Source organism: Pipistrellus hanaki (assembly GCF_964339955.1).
Source record: "Pipistrellus hanaki genome assembly, chromosome: 3".
NCBI classification, from domain to species: domain Eukaryota; kingdom Metazoa; phylum Chordata; class Mammalia; order Chiroptera; family Vespertilionidae; genus Pipistrellus; species Pipistrellus hanaki.
This window is the reverse complement of record NC_140505.1, coordinates 176,126,282-176,144,884: the sequence shown is the minus strand read 5'-3', so window position 1 is coordinate 176,144,884 and position 18,603 is coordinate 176,126,282. Positions and strand designations below refer to the sequence as shown.

At 39.9% G+C, this 18,603-nt stretch overlaps 1 protein-coding gene across 6 annotated transcripts in view; it reads right to left on the bottom strand.

The window, feature by feature from the left end:
• Positions 1-3,044: 3,044 nt before the first annotated feature.
• Positions 3,045-18,603, bottom strand: part of ANO4 (anoctamin 4) — a 275,780-nt gene continuing 260,221 nt past the window's right edge. For 5 of the 6 annotated variants that reach the window (XM_084880421.1, XM_084880417.1, XM_084880419.1 and 2 more), the window contains 4 exons: positions 14,769-14,888; positions 9,386-9,491; positions 6,181-6,376; positions 3,045-3,817 (listed from right to left, as the gene is read on the bottom strand). In XM_084880421.1, the coding sequence (XP_084736547.1) occupies positions 6,185-6,376; positions 9,386-9,491; positions 14,769-14,888 (418 nt within the window). In that variant the 3' untranslated portion in view covers positions 3,045-3,817; positions 6,181-6,184. Of the gene's footprint in view, positions 3,818-6,180; positions 6,377-9,385; positions 9,492-14,768; positions 14,889-18,603 lie in introns of those variants that run through there. The other variant, XM_084880420.1, reaches the window with a different exon arrangement.

The following is an 18,603-nucleotide window of genomic DNA, read 5'->3' as shown; positions in this document are numbered from 1 at the left end:
TCCCATTTTTTTTTTAGGGTCAATTATTGAAATTCTATTAATTTCCTTTGGTGGTGTTGTGTTTACCTGATTCTTGATTTCTTATGTTGGTACCTGCACATTTGAGTAAGTGGTGTCCTTTCCAGACTTAACAGGTTTGCTTGGGTAGAGATAGTTCTTCACCAGTCAGCTTAGTTTGCGTGTTTGGATGTGTCTGCTGGTAATGTCCTTTGGCAGGTGGGGCTTGTTATTAGGGTTTATTCTGGGGGTGAGGCCACTGCCCAAACTCTGGGGCTGAGAGAAGGTGCTGCTGACTGAGAAGAGCTGGGTCGTTCTGCTGACTTGGTTCCTTGCCCAAGAAAGAGCGTAGAATGAGGCTCCATAGTTGCCCAGGTTCTCTGATCAGGGTTACTAGATGGTCAGGACTGGGTACTTACTCAGAAGTAGGCAGGGCTATGAATTAGCTTTTCTGCCCTGGTGGGCCAGTAGGATAGGAGGAAGGAAAGACTTGAATGCGAGGGCCTGTGTGACTCATCGTTTGGGGACCCAAATTAGTCAAGACTCTGTGCTGATTCATGGCCAGACAGGGCCACTGGTTTTGCTCTGCAGATGGGGAAAGCCATGGGCTGTGGTCTCTGACCAAATGCCACTGTAAGCAGGAATGTTGAGAACACTGGAATGGGCTCTACAGTTTCCAGTGTTCTCTGGTTAGGTTCCCAAGTCAGGCAGGTTAAGGCAGTTTCCATCAGTGAGTGGGACTACAAACTAGTTTTCCTGTCTAGGCAGAGCGGGAAAACTGACTCCAGCCAGGCAAGGATCTTTGTGGTCTTGACTTAAGTCAACTCCATGTTCCTTGGCCAAACAGAGCCACTGCAGTCAGCTCTGCCTGCTGGTCTCCCTGCTTGAATATCGCCGCACAGCTTCCAGTTGTTCTAGTTAGGCTTTCTGGTTGGAAGGGGCTGGAGCTATAATCAGCATGAGACCAGGCTATGAATTAGCATCCCTACTGGGAGGCAGGGGAAGGCCAGCTCCAAGCAGCCTCCCAGGTGTTCTTGGGCAAGCTTTCTGGTGGGAAGGGACTGGGAACCACACTCAGCAGTGGTGGGGCTCCAACTTAGAGCTTCCCTGCCTAGATGGGAGCAGACCGGGCTCCAGGGCTGGCAAGGCTCATCATTTGAGGACCCAGCTGAAGCAGACTTTCACCCTGCCAAGTTCCTTAGTCATGGCTCTGAAGATAAGCAAAGCTGTTGGTTGGGACTACTTCTTTGGCATTGACAACTCAGTCTCCAAAGATCTGGGTGCTCATTGTTACAAGCCCTTCCCTGTCCTCCATCACAGTCATGTACAAATTATCCTGCAATTTCCATGCAGTGAGACCTTAGTGGAGGTTCCTAAGGAGTAACCCACAATTCTGGGGGAGCTGGATGTCCACATTGGGCTCTCTCTTCCTCTGGAGGAACTGTAATCAGGGGAGACCTTTTGGTGTGGTGCTGCACCAGCTGGGGAAGGGGCAACCTGGTTGGTGTGAAGCTGTTCCTCTCATTCCTCTGCTGAGGCCTATTTTGATCTCCGTGGTGCAGTGGGGTGGTTCAGCTTCACCCCCATGTCCTACTATTCTCTCAGGGGTGTGTTGTCCATGAATAGTTGTTTTCTGCCTGTGAGGGGAAGTCAGGGGTAACCTATGTCATCATCTTTGCCTTTCTACCCCCAACAAACATAAAAAAAACCACATCTTGAGATATCCACCACATGTTCCCTCTGCCCAAAACAGGGAAGGTGTGTAAATGCATTCACTGTGCTACTAAAAAAAAAAAAAAAAAAAGGAAGAGCTGGTGGGACGGAGGAAAGAAGAAGAAAGCGAGGTAGGAGGGCAAGGAGGAAGGAAAGACTTGAATGCTAGAAACATATCAGGAATTCAGTTTGCCAGGGGCACTTAGAATAGCAAAGGCAGAATTCCACAGGCAGAAAATATTCTGGCCATGGAGTTGTCTTAGGTTCAGTTTATGCTCAGACCAGGGAGTAGAGAGTGGCCCTTAATAAGGGTTAACTTCTTTATTCTGACGGGTGCTTTGGGTGGTCCTAGTTTTGAAAGCTCACGGCCCACCTCAAACCCAAGGAGAGGCCAACAATTCCTTCCCATGCCACCACCACTCTTTTTGCCCCAAAGGAGTAGGCGAGCAGCTATGGTTGCAACAAGTCCAAGACTTACTGGGCCTACATGCTTGGAGCTTGAGGCACAGCAAGCTAATGTTATAGTGCTGAGTCAGCAGAGCATGTTGTCCTTGTGTAACTTCTCTTTTACTTCATCTCTTGAGACTTACCTTGGAAATTCCTCTCCCTGGGACTGGTGTGAAATATTTTGCAGACTCCTTTACCATTGATTAAAAAGAAAACTCTATCCATAGCCTGTTGCCTCCATTCCAATAAAGCCCATCTCCTTAGCGTAGGCACTGCTGGAGTAAGTACTTCACTCTTAGGGACGTCTGATCAGGAGGACTAGAAAGATGAAGCTAAGAAATAGCTGAAGTTCAGCTTGCCCAAGGCCACTCTGACTGATTGTTCCCACCTAAGGGATGAAAATCAATCAGCTCAGGTGAACCCATGGCCAAAAGAAGGCAGTGTTTGATGGCCCCACAGAAGGTGATAACATGGCTCATCGGCAGGTTCTACACTACAAGCTCTGGAAAAAGAGTAATTGCAACAACAGGCATTGCTTGGAAACACACCTGTTCCTCCAGAGACAGCCCCTGTCCTAGGATTAGCAGAACATACTAATTGGCAGGATAGTCAAAAGAATTGTAAGTACGACTGGTCGTATTTCATATTTACTCAGAGGGTCAATGGTATTTTCTAAGCTCCTTCTAATTAGTTGGCTCAGTTCTCTAAGAATGTATGGAAACAAGACGGAAAGAGTGAGTTAGGTAGAAAAATGTCATGTCTCTGCAGGGTCAAAGGATTTCTCAGGGGTGTTTGGGAGTGATAGACCTCTCTTTAAAGATTTCACTCTGCTATGATTCCTCTTACTGTGTGAGAAGGAAATACAACAGAATTTCAGAAAACCCAGCTGAAAATATTCCAGGTGCATAAATTTATTTTCAATTGTATTGCATCACATTATACAAGCATTAAACATGGCTTCATGTTGATTGATGACTATTTAAATGTGAAAATTCATCATTCATGTCAGAACCTTTTGGCTATTTACAAGGAAGGGCTTTTTATGTACTTTATATATCTCTGTACTTGTATGTACATATGTAAGAATACATGACTATACATATGTACACACAGAAATACATCTATGGCCATACACATAGCTATAGATATGTCATATATAATCATCTCTTCAGAAAGATCTGAAATTAAAAAAAAAAGAAAAACAAAAAGTTGTAAACAGGGTCTTATTTGTGTTGCTTGGGTGACATGGAATTAGGACCATACGATGACATTCTAGAAATGTGTGTCCAGGTGTCCGTATACCATTGTTAGCCCCAGTGTCTGTAAAATTCCGATGGGATAGAATGCAAAAAAGGTAGCAAACAGGCTGAAAAACAGGCCCAGTATACAAGTTCCCCTTGGTTTTAAAAACTTGAGAATGTGACTGCCCATGATGTGCATGCTTGCTTGGTCGAGAATGGTCTACGAGTAGATAGCAATTGTGTGCCGGACTGCACGGTGCTCTCGCAGGCAGTCCTTGAAGGGTGCCGACTCCCTCTGCTGCTGCCGACGTCGGCGACATGCACTGCGCTTGCATGTTAGTCATTCACTTGAGTGTGCTTTTGCACAGCCAGGAGAAGTAAACAAAAATCAGGTCTTTAGCCTGGGAATGAACTATGACCTGGAAAGAGAAGAGAAGGCATTAAAACCCTATGTACGTACGCTGGCCTGAGGACACAATGTGTAATGGTTTGTACACACTGTGATTCAAAGGTCTTCACAGCATGTGTAGCCCCCAACTGAGTCAGGCATGGTCTGAACGTCATTGAGCCTGCTTTCCAGAGGGACAGTCAGAGTCAGTCTGAAGTAAGGTGACATCCTGCCAACTGTTGAGAGTGTAGAAACAGACAGACAAATAGGATCCTTTTAAGCAACACTTAGAAATGGCCTGGTTAGGGAGAAAGCAGCCCATAATGATGAGGCTAAATTGGTTACTGGCCCAGCAGCCCAGTAGGCCCTGAGGATAGAAAACGCCACTGCTGGGCCTTGTCTCTGGCCCCTGGAGCTCCCGGAGCTCCCGAAAGGAATTCTCTTCACTAATGTCTGCCTCCCACCTCCACTAATGCTGTCTGAGGCCGACCAGAGCCAGAGAAGAGGTGTGTCAGGGGGTCAGGGGTTGGGGGGGGAATTATAGAATCCCCAAAGGGTAAAGCAGAGGAGGCTCTTAAAGTATTGTTCAGTCCAACTTCTTTACTTTGCAAACATGGGGATCAGAATCCACTTCAAAGTCCAGGCCCAACAGACAGAGAAGGGAAAAGCCAGGTCTAGAATCTGGTGGAATACAACCCAATGCTTAGCAACTGTACAAATCCCGTATAGTATTCTTTAGTGTTTTATTGTTCTGTAAATGTCTCACCACAGAGACTATTTGAGATACATACTAAGTTCTGCCAAATAAACAGGCTCAGAAAAATTAACTATTTTTTGCCAAATCACACGACCAATGGCAGATCTGGAAAATGGCCAAATTACTCAGCAAAATATTCCTTGCCTTTAGGGAAGCCAAGGTGTACTTTGGACTTGAAGGCAGGTTCAGTGTTCAACATCTAAACACCATTGTTATCCCTGGGGCCCAGGGCCTAGGTGATGTTCTCCAAGTCCACCACATGTCCAACTTATAATACCCAGCTGGACTCTTATCCCACATCTGGCTGGATACAATTTCACTAACTTAACAACAAACATCTCAACCTGTATGAAAAGTGAAAAACATATTTTCCCCCTGGATATCTCATTTTGCGAAATATTTTCAAACTTAGTCTTCAAACAAGTAGAGAGAGAGAAAGAAAGGGGAAAAGAAATACTATAACCCTAACTGGTTTAGTTAGTGGACAGAGCATTGCCCAACAGACTGTAGGGTCCTGGGTTTGATTCTGGTCAAGAGTACATACCTAGGTTGAGGGTTCGATCCTAGGGAAGCATGCAGGAGGCAGACAATCAATGATTCTCATCATTGATCTCTCTCTCTCTCTCTCTCTCTCTCTTTCTCTCTCTCTCTCTCTCTCTCTCTCTCTCTCTCTCTCTCTCTCTCTCTCTCTCTCTCTCTCTCCCTCCCTCTCTCTCCCTGCCCCCTTTATTTCTCTCTGAAATCAATAAAATATATTTAAAGAAAAACTTAAAAAGAAAAAAAGAAATGGTACATTATAGTCACAGATCATCAAAACTGAGAGCTCATCTAGTCAATCCATCATAAGGAAACTGAGGCTCAGAGAAGTTAAGTGACTTGTCCAACGATACAGAGCTAGTAAGTAATTGACTTGCCAAGGTTTCAGAAGAACTTTTTAATAAGATATATGGGAACATTATGGATCTTTCTTACAGTGTTTTTAGACTTCATCCAACCTTTACTAATTCAATGTGCATTTAAATGGTACCATGAGCTAACTAGTTGGAAGAATAAATTACCACCCATAGAGTCTTTCCTAAAGGTGCTTACAACTGTGCTGGGGAAGCCTGATAACTATTTGAAAGAATAATACATTAGCAATACAGATCAATACATGCCAATACATGTGGTACTGATGCAAAAATCAAAGATGTTTATAAGGAGAGAGTTTCAATGGGATAATGAGTCTAGGAAAAACTTTTTAGAGGGTATAGTGTGACATGGATCATCTTGGGAGGAAGTAATAAATGGGTGATGGAGTGGTCATCTTAGATGAGATGAAAAATTGACTTTAACCAAAAAGAAGGGGCATGTTGCCCTGGGATCTTAAAGAGAACAACCAGGCTGGAATAGGAGGGAGAAGGCTGATTTCAGGGAACTCCTAGGCCAACTCCTGAACACTTTGACTGCCAGGCAGAAGAGTTGCAGGCATATTAAGTTGTAATTGCAATGAAAGTAGGAAACAAGCTGGTTTTGGAAGCTAAGGAGCTATTTTGATCCCTCTCAGTAGAAGACTAGCAAGCTTCAATTCAGGGAGTTTAAAGCTCCTCCTCCCAACAAAGGAGACCTTTCAGACCATGAGCCCATCTCTCACCCACCTCGTCACGGCCACTCGTTGTGGTGCGCTTTGCCATTTTTCTTCCTCTCCTTTCGCTCCTTCTGGAGGCGCTCCAGTTCTGCTTCATACATCATCTCCTGAATCAAGTACTTCTCTCTTCTCATTCGATCCCTTAGATCTTTTGGGAGGTCTGGGATCAGATATGAAATGAGGTGCTTTATACAAAACACGAGGTGCTAAAAACACAGAGGAGAATGCCAGAGAGTCAGGTCTACTGTCCATCCTTCGCTGGGAAGAGCTCTGGGAGTTGGTTCAAGAACTGTCACTTCAGGGACATGGAGTGTCTGCAACATGGGATGAGGCCAGGGGAGGTGTGTGTGAAGAAAGAGGATCTCAGGATACGTGAGGACTGAGGTTGGTGTGATGGCACCCATTAAAGAATGGGAAGATGAACCAGGAAAGGAGGTAGAGAAGGAATGGTTGGAGAATGCAAAGGAAAGCCAGGAGAATATATACTGGGGAATGTGAAAAGCCAGGTTTGAATTTTAGCTCTGTAACTTTTACTACCCTGTTTCCCCGAAAATAAGACAGTGTCTTATATTAATTTTTTCTCCCAAAGTTGTGCTAGGTCTTATTTTCAGGGGATGTCTTATCTTTCCATGTGCTAGGTCTTATTTTCAGAGGATGTCTTATTTTTGGGGAAACACGGTATGTAAGAGCTGTCCATCTACCTGAGGAAAGTCATTCTGAGCCTCAATTTTCTCATCTATAAAATGGGTATTGTGAAAATTATATGTAAAAATGTTTATTTTTTTCATTTTAAAATAATTTTTATTTTTCAATTACAGTTGAAATATATTATTATATTAGTTTGAGGTGTATGAGCCAGTAATTAGACATTATATAATTTAAAAAGTAATCATTCTGGTAATTCTCACACCCATCAGACAAAATACATAGTAATTAGAATATTATTGACTATATTCCCTGTGTTGTTCTTTGTATTCTCGTGATTATTCTGTAACAACCAATTTGTACTTCTTAATCCCTTCACCTTTTTCACCAACACCCCTCACATCTGGCAACTATCAAAATGTCCTCTCTATGAGTCTGTTTCTGTTCTGCTTGTTCATTTGTGTGTGTGTGTTTTTTTGAGATTCAATTGTTGATAGATGTGTACTTATTGCCATTTTATTGTTCATATTTTTAATCTTCCTACTCCTCCTCCTCCTCCTTTTTCTAAAAGACCCTTTAACATTTTATGTAATACTGGCTTGGTGGTAATGAATTCCTTTAGCTGTTTTTTTGTCTAGGAAACTCTTTATATGTCCCTCGATTCTAACTGATAGCTTTGCTGGAAAGAGTAATCTTTGCTGTAGATCCTTGCCTTTCATCACTGTGAATGATTGTTTTTTACCTTTGAGAAATCAGCTGAAAGTCTTATGAGAGCACCCTAGTAGGTAACTAACTGCTTTTCACTTATTGATTTTAAGATTCTCTGTCTTTTGCATTTTAATTGTGATGTGTCTTAGAGTGGGCCTCTTTGGGTTCATCTTGTTTGGGACTTTGCCCTTCCTGGTCTTGTATGTATATTATCTTTATAGTTTTCTTTCATTTTTTCAAATAGGTTTTCAATTTCTTGCTCTCTTCTCCTTCTGGCACCCCATGATGTAAATGTTGGTATGCTTGAAGTTGTCCCAGAGGCTTCTTACACTATCCTCATTTTTATTTATTTATTTATTTATTTGCTGTTTTGATACCACTAAGTATTCTTAATTTTATTTAAAACTCGGTGAATTTGATTCTTCCAATTAAGAGGATATTTTTTTATTTCTAGTATATTAAAATAGCTTAATTGCAACATATTGAAGATAAATGGAAAGTTCTAGTTGATAAACCAAATAATTTCTTAATGCAACCCCATTTTTATTTTGTCTGAAAAGTTCTAAAACAATGATAGATTAGAAATTTCTTCAAAGAGAGACTGAGTCATTGATAAACTAATTCCCAGGGAAGAGCAGCTTAATATTTGTTTCTTGGTTCCCTTAAAGCAGGGGTCCTCAAACTTTTTAAAGTGGGGGCCAGATCACGGTCCCTCAGAGAGCTGGGGGGCCGGACTATATGAACTACTAATTCCTACTGTAACACCTCGGCTGCGCTCACTGCCCAAAAAACCTGGCAGGCCGGATCAGATTCCTCTGCGGGCCGCAGTTTGAAGACCCCTGCCTTAAAGGAAGGGGAAAACAACAGTGGTAGAATAGTTTCAAATAGGTATAAGAAGCTTCTAGTCCAAGTCAAAAGGCAGCCTTTGCTTGTGTTAATTTGGCTTTAATATATGTGATAGGAGATGAAATTTATATTTATAAGTATAGTAATAGAACTATAAACTATTTTTAGCAGCAATTTTCTTGAAGACTAAAAGAAAATAGGTAATGGGTAATTTTTATAACACATGATACATGCAATTACTAGGTAGATTATGTTTTCTGAGTATAATTATACTTTTAAAGTCTATTTTGAGTCTCAGGTAATGAATACTTATTTGTGTGTTTGGGCATCAGTAATGATATGATGCTATACAACCAGAGGCGACCACTTGTAATAACCATTCAATGTTTTCCAAACGATGGCTCTTGAACATCTGCATCAGGGTCACCTCGAAGGGCTTGTGAAAAGCAAATTGCAGACATGATGTATCAGAGTTTCTATGAACGGGGATGGAAAAAGAGCAATTTCCCTAAAGTTTAAAAACATGGCCCGGAACCATGGTCGGCAAACTGTGGCTCACGAGCCACATGCGGCTCTTTGGCTCCTTGAGTGTGGCTCTTCCACAAAATACCACAGCCTGGGCGAGTCTCTTTTGAAGAACTGGCATTAGAAGAAGTTTAAGTTTAAAAATTTTGGCTCTCAAAAGAAATTTCAATCATTCTCCTGTTGATATTTGGTTCTGTTGACTAATGAGTTTGCCGACCACTGCCATAGAATATTAAATTTAAAACCAATAATTCCTGACTTATCCATTAACAATCTATAATAGACTTTGAAATATTTCTTGGAAAATTCCAGGACTTGGATTAAGGAGAAGAAAAAGAAGATAAAGAGGTCATATAATATTATTCTACCGCTCCTGGACATGCAGAGTCACTTGGAAGTTCTCATACCTTATAGTTATTAATAACTATAGTTACATCTTCTAGTTACATCATTATGTCAAAGGACACAAAGGAACAGCTGAGAAAACTTACCTCAAACACAATGATGAAAGCCAGTCGAGCTGCGAGGACATGCCAGAACTGCAGTGTGTAGCCATAGGGCACCAGTGAATGAGGAGGGTCCCGGTAGTCTCGGTATCTGTAAACATAACAGGAGAATGTCACATTCCAAACTAGGATATTCCTGACTCCAAGATCTCTTTCATTCCCTTATTCGTGGGAGAAAAATTTCAAAAATTAATTATTCTTTACATTTTCTTTTTAAAATTAGAAAACACATACTCATGGCTATGTTTGATTTGGCAACATTTTGGATAATTTCTAGGCAGGGATCCACGGCCTCGGTGTAGTATATGTCCCTTGTTGGATCCATCGCGGGGCTCTGCTAACCTGTGCCCCGAGGAACACAATTATTTTTAAGGGTATTAAAACTCAGTGGTGCCGTCCTGGCCAGTGTGGCTCTATAGGTTGGAGTGTTGTTCCATACATGGAACGGTGGCTGGTTCAATTCCTGGTGAAGGCACATAGGTAGGTCGTGGGTTTGATCCCCAGTTGGAGCATGTTTAGGGGGCAACTGATTGATGCTGATTGATGTATCTCTCTCACCTCTCTCCTCTCTCTCTCTTTCCCTATCTCTCTCCCTCCCTCCCTCCCCCACTCTCCCCTTCCCTTACCTTTTTCCCTTTCCTCTCTTCCCTTTCCCTTTTCCCCTCTCCCCTCTCACTCTCCCCTCTCATAAATTAACAAATTTTTTTTAACTCAATGGTGCCAATGAGTTTGCTGTCATTTGATTCGCTACCTGCAGCTGTCTCCAGAATTGTGCATAGGAAGATATCTTGGAAACAATTTGGGATTTGCCTGTCTAATATAATCTCAAGTAATTCATGAAGCTTCTCTAGAGATGCTTTCCCTATGAACAAAATTAGGATCTCCACCTCACCTGCTCTGACATTTTGGACTCCCACTCTTCAATGAATTTTTTGGTTGTTGCAAGTGGAGCTCTCAGTTTGTGCTCCAGCCCATCCCTGGTCCCACTGGCCCCACGGGCCCTGCTGGCCTTGACAATGAGGCAGAGGTCTGAGGGAGGGCCATGCTCACTTGTGCCCCATGTCTCTGTTTTTGATGCAGAGCTATTTATTTGCATAATGACAGGCTACAAGGTGCCTGGCACTTGTACAAAGAAAACACTTCCCTGACCTGCTGTAGAAACAGCCAGAAGCCAAGCTTCAAAGCTAATTAAATCAGTGTTACTCTAATCTTTCAGTTATAGTACCTTCAAAGACATTAAGTGTCCCAGGGGCATTAATGTTTGGAGGAATTTTTTTTTTCAAGTGAGTCAGTTATTTTAAGAGAAAAAAAAACAACACTTTCAATTTCTTGGCTTCAATTTACACATGGGAAAGGTGGAATGTCCCCTTTTGACTTAAGTTAGTGCATTCTCTAAAGCTGCTTGTATTTATCAAGAAATGGATGATCAGCTTGCAAACATTATTTTTCTAGCACAGGGTATAGTTCACTTATTCCTAATTTTAAACTATGAAAATAAAAGTATATGTACGTTTGAAAGAATGCTAAATGAACCTCATATAGTCCCCATCCAAGTTAAAACCTAGAACGTGGTCAGTGGCTTAGAAATGCCATACTGGCAATCCCAGAAACCCCAAGGAGGTAACTGTGGTAATTTTTTAACTTTATAGTGATAGTACTCATGTAAGTGTCCCTAAAGAAAACAGTGCTTGCTTTTGTCTGCTTTTAACTCTATATAGACAGAATCATATTGTGCTATGTATAATTACATCTTTATTATGAAATTTATTTTTGAGTTCTCAATTCTATTCCATTTTCTGTTTAGCTGTTCCCTCTGACACAACCAAACTAATTCATTACTATATTTTATACTAAGTCTAACATAAGGTAAATCTTTATCTTGTTAATATTCTTCAAAAGTGTCTTTACTAGTCTTCATCCTTTGCATTTCTGTAGAATATTATTTGAGCCCTCAGGTGCACAGAATTAGATTAAACATAATTCTTAAATATTTATAACCTAATTTGTCTATTCATGTTCTTTTTTTCTGTGAGTTTTACATTTACTTAATACTTTAGTGGATTTATGAGAGTTCATTATATTATTATTTAACTGAAGAATTAAAACATGACCAGGGACTTACATCAACCTCTGTGCTCCTCCATCTCTTTCCCTTAATCCCCTTATCCTGAATTTCATTTTTTAATAATAAATCTTTATTGTTCAGATTATCACAGGTGTTCCTCTCCCCCCCCCCATAGTTCCCCTACACCTGATTCCCCACCCCACCCCATGCCCTTACCCCCATCACTATCTTCATCCATAGGTGTAAGATTTTTGTCCAATCTCTTTCCGCACCCCTCAGTCCCCCTTCCCCTTGAGAATTATTAGTCCACTTCCTTTCCATGTCCCTGGTTCTATTATATTCACTAGTCCATTTTGTTCTTCAGATTTTTTATTCACTTGATTTTTAGATTCACTTGTTGATAGGTATATATTTGATGTCTTTTTGTTGTTCATAGTTTTTACCTTTACCTTTACCTTTTACTTCTTCTTCCTCTTCTTAAAGAATACCTTTCAGCATTTCATACAGTTCTGGTTTGGTGTTGATGAACTCCTTTAACTTTTTCTTGTCTGTGAAGCTCTTTATCTGACCTCCAATTCTGAATGATAGCTTTGCTGGGTAGAGTAATCTTGGTTGTAGGTTCTTGTTGTTCATCACTTTGAATATTTCTTGCCACTCCCTTCTGGCCTGCATAGTTTCTGTTGAGAAGTCAGCTGACAGTCATATGGGTACTCCTTTGTAGGTAATGAGCTGTTTTTCTCTTGCTGCTTTCAAGATTGTCTCTTTGTCTTTTGTCCTTGGCATTTTAGTTATGATGTGTCTTGGTGTGGTCCTCTTTGGATTCCTCTTGTTTGGGGTTCTGTGTGCTTCCTGAACTTGTAAGTCTATTTCTTTCACCAGGTAGGGAAAGTTTTCTATCATTATTTCTTCCAATAGGCCTTCAATATCCTGATTGCTTTCTTCTTCTGACACCCCAAAAATCCAGATGTTGGTATGCTTAAAGCCGTCCTAAAGGCTCCTTACACTATCCTTACACTTTTGGATACTTTTGGATTCTTCTTTCTTTCTGCCTTTCTGGTTGGGTGTTTTTTGTTTCCTTCCTTCCTTCCTTCCTTCCTTCCTTCCTTCCTTCCTTCCTTCCTTCCTTCCTTCCTTCCTTCCTTCCTTCCTTTCTTTCTTTCTTCCTTTTCTTTTCTTTTCTTTTCTTTTCTTTTCTTTTCTTTTCTTTTCTTTTCTTTTCTTTTCTTTCTTTTTTTCTTCTTCTTCTTTATGTGGCTGTCCCTTTTCCCAGAACCATTTATTGAAGAGACTATTTTTTACCATTGTATATTCTTGGCTCCTTTGTTATAAATAAATTGACATTTTTTTCCCATTGATTTTTTAGAGAAAGTAGAAGGTAGGGAAGGAGAGAAAGAAACATCAATGTGAGAGAGACACATTGATTGGTTTCCCTATCCCAACTCCTGCACTTGCCCTGACTGGGGCCTGGGGTGAACCTGCAACCCAGGTATATGGCCTTTACTGGGACTCAAACCCGTGAACCTTGGTCCTAGGGCCGATGTTTTGAGCAACGCTGGCCAGAGATTGCTGGGTATTCTTGATTGTGTGTTTTTTGTTTGAGCACTTTTAATATATTATGTCACTCCTGGTTGACAATGAGTTCCCTTGTATGTAACAAATTGTTTTTCTCTTTCAATTTTTAATATTCTACCATTGTCTTTAACTTTTGACATTTTAATTATAATATCTTGGTATGGGCCACTTTGGGTTCCTCTTATTTGGAACTCTATGGGCTTTCTGGATTTGGATGTCAGATTTTTTTTTTTTGGGGGGGTGTCTCTGTTTATCAAGTAAGGTATTACATATGTGTCTTTATTCCCCCCCATAACCCCCCCTAGAGTTTGTGTCCATTGGTTAGGCTTATATGCATGCATACATGTCCTTTGGTTGATCTCTTCCCCTTACCCCACCCTCCCCTGCCTTCCCTCTGAGATTTGACAGTTTGATCAATGCTTCTCTGTCTCTGTTTTTGTTGTTCATTATCTTCCACCAATGAGTAAGATCATTTGATATTTATCTTTATCTGACTGGTTTATTTTGCTTAGCATAATGCTCTCCAGTTCCATCCATGCTGTTGCAAATGGTTCAAGTTATTTTTTTACCACAGCATAGTATTCCATTGTGTAGATGTACCACCATTTTTAATCCACTCATCTGTTTATGGGCATTTGTGCTGTTTCCAAATCTTAGCTATTGTAAATTATGCTTCTATGAACATGGGGGTGCATATATTATTTTTGATTGGTGTTTCTGATTTCTTGGGATATATTCCTAGAAGTGGGATTACTGGGTCAAATGGGAGTTTCATTTTTAGTTTTTTAGGAAACTCCATACTGTTCTCTACAGTAGCTGCACCAGTCTGCATTCCCACCAGCAGAACATGAGGGTTCCTTTTTCTCTGCATCCTCACCAGCACTTGTCTTTTGTAGATTTGTTGGTGATAGCCATTCTAACAGGTATGAGGTGGTACCGTATTGTCATTTTGATTTGCATCTCTCAGATGATTAGTGACTTTGAGCATGTTTTCATATGTCTCTTGGCCTTCCTTATGTCCTCTTTCAAAAAGTATCTATTTAGGTCCATTTCTCATTTTTTGATTGGGTTGTTTATCATCTAGACCAATGGAATAGAATAGAGAATCCAGAAATTGACCCAAACCACTAAGCTCAATTAATATTTAACACAGAAGGCAAGAACATACAATGGAGTCAAGACAGTCTCTTCAATAAATGGTGTTTGGAAAATTGGACAGATAGATGTAAAAAAATAAAACTAAACCACCAACTTACATCATACACAAAAACAAACTCAAAATTGATAAAGGACTTAAACAAAAAATATTAGAGGAATCCACAGGCAGCAAAATCTCAGAAATATGCTGAAGCAATATCTTCACAGATACAGCTCCTAGAGCAATGGAAACTAAAGAGAAAACAAACAAATGGGACTACATAAAAATAAAAAGCTTCTGTACAGCAAGAGAAACCATCAACAAAACAATAAGAAAGCCCACTGCATGGGAGAACATATTTGCCAATGTTATCACCGATAAGGATTTAATTGGTAACATTTTACAGGGAACTCATACAACTTTAACAAAAGGAAGATGGATGTCAGATTTTAAAGTTCTCCAGGGGATTTTAGTGAATATTAAGATTAAAACAGTGAACCACTGTTTTAAACCAACTCAGTCAGAAAGGGTTGTCCGTGCAAAATCTTCCTGTTGGCAGAGCGACCTCATCTTAGGCTGCGTGCCACGCTCACCTGCAGTACTTGAGAGGAGTCCCCGAGAACTCACTGCCATCAGACTCAGGCTCAGACCGGTTCTCAAAGTCAGCGATTCGAAACACAGACAAGCTGGCATTCACGTAGCCAACCATGCACCTAAGACAGAAAGCAAATTCTATGTTAGAACTCCTGTCACCTCTGATCCAATTCATTATAGGCTCTACTTCCTAGAGTTTCCTGCAGATGCGAGTGCCTTCAGCTGGCCCTGCACTGTCATAAACCACTCAAGTTAGGATACACTGAAAAAACCCTGGGTATGTTGAATCAAGGACAGTCCTGACTTTTGTTCTAGTTCTTTTTTGTGCAGGATCATCAAACAGAACATCACTACCCCAATCAATGCGTCAGAGAAATAGCTGAAAGACAACATTGCATAATCAGTATAAATTATAGGTAAGCCACTGCTTCTTTCATTGATGACATACACACACAGAGAGACGATGCACACATATAAACACATTACTTTAGTAACAAATATGTATGTTCTCTCATAATGCCCTGAACATAATTGATGTAAATATGGTCCCTCCCTCTTCAACTCACATCTCATGCTATAGTCATGTTAGACTATATTTCCTGTATGCATCATATGCTTTCACGCCTCTGCTCAGCTTCCCTTTTCTTTTGGGACTCCCTATTCATTTCTTTAAAAGTGAAAATTGTGCTCATCCTTGTGTTAACTGAAATGACACATCTTTTGGGAAAATGCCCTAATCACCTCTGTCAGAGACTTACTCTCTTTTTCCTAGGATGCTGCTACACTTACTTCACAATTGCCATACAGTTTGCACTAGAGTTGGTTCCATACATGTATGTCTTCTCCTTTGAACTATAGGATTGGTTTTATTTTTAAGCAGAACAGAAGTCCTGGATATCTTTGTATTCTTGGAGCCAGGATAATCTTGTGAAGTGTAGGGATCCAGTGATATTGATTTAATTGATTTGATTGGAGGCACACGAAAGCACCAGAGATTCTATCAAGGACTTGAAAATGGACCAGGAATAAAACTAGTATAAGGTTCTTGAGAACATGGTTTTTGTTCTGTACCAGAGGTCAGTATATTACAACACTAAATACTTGGGCTTTGCATTCAAACCATAGTCTTGCTGATTTTTAGACCTGTAATCTCAGAAAATTATGTAACTTCTTTAAGTGCCAAAAGTCCCCACCTCATAGAGTCATTGGAAGGATTAAATGAAATGATATATACAAAATAAGTGATATAGTGTTTAGGTTATAGCAAGATCTAAATCAATTTGAGTGGCTTTTATTAATCAATTTTATTTATTTTTTTTGTACCTAGCAAGACATCATTAGGAATTACTGATTAAATGGATAAATCATGGTCTTCTAATTCTCTTTATTAACATTACCTGTGTGATTATTCCAAGTTGCTGACCACCAAACCAAAATGCTGACATGAACATGGTTCTGAGAGCACATGGGTTCTGTGTTGTCTCAATCAAGAAAAATCACTAGTTTATTGTGGCCTTAAAAAAAAAAATGAACCAAGCAGGACCCATTTGTCAAGTCACTCATGGGTGAAATAGTGTGTGTGTAACATGCCTTAATCAAATAGCAGCAGGCCTCCCCTGCTACTCCTTGGAGGGGTGATTTGGATTTATGTCTCCCTCATCTATGAATTGCCTAGAACATGACATGAAAACAAATGAGTGCCTTAATGATCATTAGCTGTCACAGAGAGGGAACCCGTTTTGTGAAATACAGAAAAAGTAGAGTCCTTTCAGGAGCTGAGCAGTGGGAAAAGGGAAAACAACAACAAAAGGCCCAACATGAAAATGGAATATTCACCACCTCTCCTTCCTCACAAAGCAGCTATGAGCTTTATTGAGATTAAAGCTGCTGTTTAATGGATACTCTGTTCAAAAACTCAATTGATGAAAACTAAATTCAAATGAAATATCTGTCTCATGGACTAAATACCCTACTCTCAAAATAAAGAGGCTCCATCTTTAAACTATGTATCAAGCATATTCAGGTCATAAATCCAAGTTTAAAATATGCCTTTAGTGAGTGTGTACTCCTTCTAGATGCAAAGCATTATATATGGACCTAATATAGGCTATCAGCTAGGTGAGTCTTCTTCCCACACCAGTTCCACAATCATGGAAGCAGAGGGACTGCTAATACTGTCTAGGAATTTCTCTCACTAGGATAGAAACTTAACTTGCCAACATCAAATAGTTGAGACAACCATCAATTCTATAAAATGAGATTTCCATAATTTGCTGTATAAAGTTCAGCCAGATGGCATCAGTCTGTCAACTCTGGCCTGCTATTGCAGCAGTAGATTTCATGACTATCACTCAGTTTGCCAGCAGATCTACGTACCCTCACTGTGACACACCACCACCTCTAAGGGAGACAGAGGAAAGATGAGGGCACACTGATAATCAGGGAGAAGTGAGAAGTGTGGAGAAAAATGTATCAGACAAAGGAAGGATTTCCAGTGAATATAAAATAATGAAATCAAATTTCTTACGGGAAGGGTAGATGGTCTCTGAAGGTATTTCTAAGGAAGGAGATTCATAAAATGCCTATGTAAGGATAGCATTGCCTTAATTAGGATGCACACCTCTTCAAAGTCATTGCTGAGAAGACCACGTTCATTTAAATGTGGGAATTCTGGTTTGAACACCATGAACTACTGTTTTCAGTTTTTGACTCTGGGGGAAAAGGATTAACTAGGCATTATTATAATTAGTTTCAAGGGAAAGAACTGACCCAGAAGTTGACTTCTGAATTTGTAGATTCCCAATAAAACTCACTGTAGAGTGTCTTTGAATTTTGCTGCTAAATTTGCCATTTAGGTTTTAGCCACTGTGACTCAAAATAGCATGGGTATAGGGTCAAAAGGTGAAAAGTATAGGGTCAAAAGGTGAAAAAGTGAGGTTAAATAAGGTTGGGTTTATACATTTAAAGTAAAACATGCTTTGTAGGTTATTTATAGAGACATTAGTAATTTATATAATAAATGAGGCTAATGAGGTGAGAAAAGAAAATTAATTTGACTTGTTGCTATAAAAATGTCATACATGAAAAGGGAAGAAAACAGTTTTGAACAATAAGCTTTATCTTTCAAAAAACAATTTTGTACTTGATTATGGTGTTTCTCTCTTCAATTGATTTGCAGTTTATATAAATATATAGTGTTCATTAAGTGAGATATTTGTGGTTCATTCTGTGAAAATTTGAGCATTTTGTTCTTTTTTTTTTTTTTTAAATCGGGACATTTTATATATATATATATATATATTTTATTGATTTTTTACAAAGAGAAAGAGAGAGAGACAGAGAGTTAGAAACATGGATGAGAGAGAATCATCGATCAGCTGCCTCTTTCACACCCTGTATTGGGGATGTGCCCGCAACCAAGGTACATGCCCTTGACCGGAATCGAACCTGGGACCTTTCAGTCCGCAGACCGAAGCTCTACCGCTGAGCCAAACCGGTTTCGGCATGAGCATTTTGTTCTTGATCAATCTTTGAACTCCTTATAATAACACTATTTTTATAGGAAGAGTTTTAATTTATATCACTAAATCTAATTCTTAGAACTGCATGTTTCTGTTCACCAGGATAGGGAATGTTCCAAAATGCTAAACCATGTCAATCTAATAACAAAATAATTAGTTTATTACATTCAGTGGGTGGAGGTAGGGAATCCTACTGGTTATTTATGATGTCTGCATAAGTTTGGAAGTCTAACTTTTTTGATATAAGTATTGCTATCCCAGCTTTTCTTTTTCACTTCTGTTTTCAGGAAATATCATTTTCTATCCCTTTATA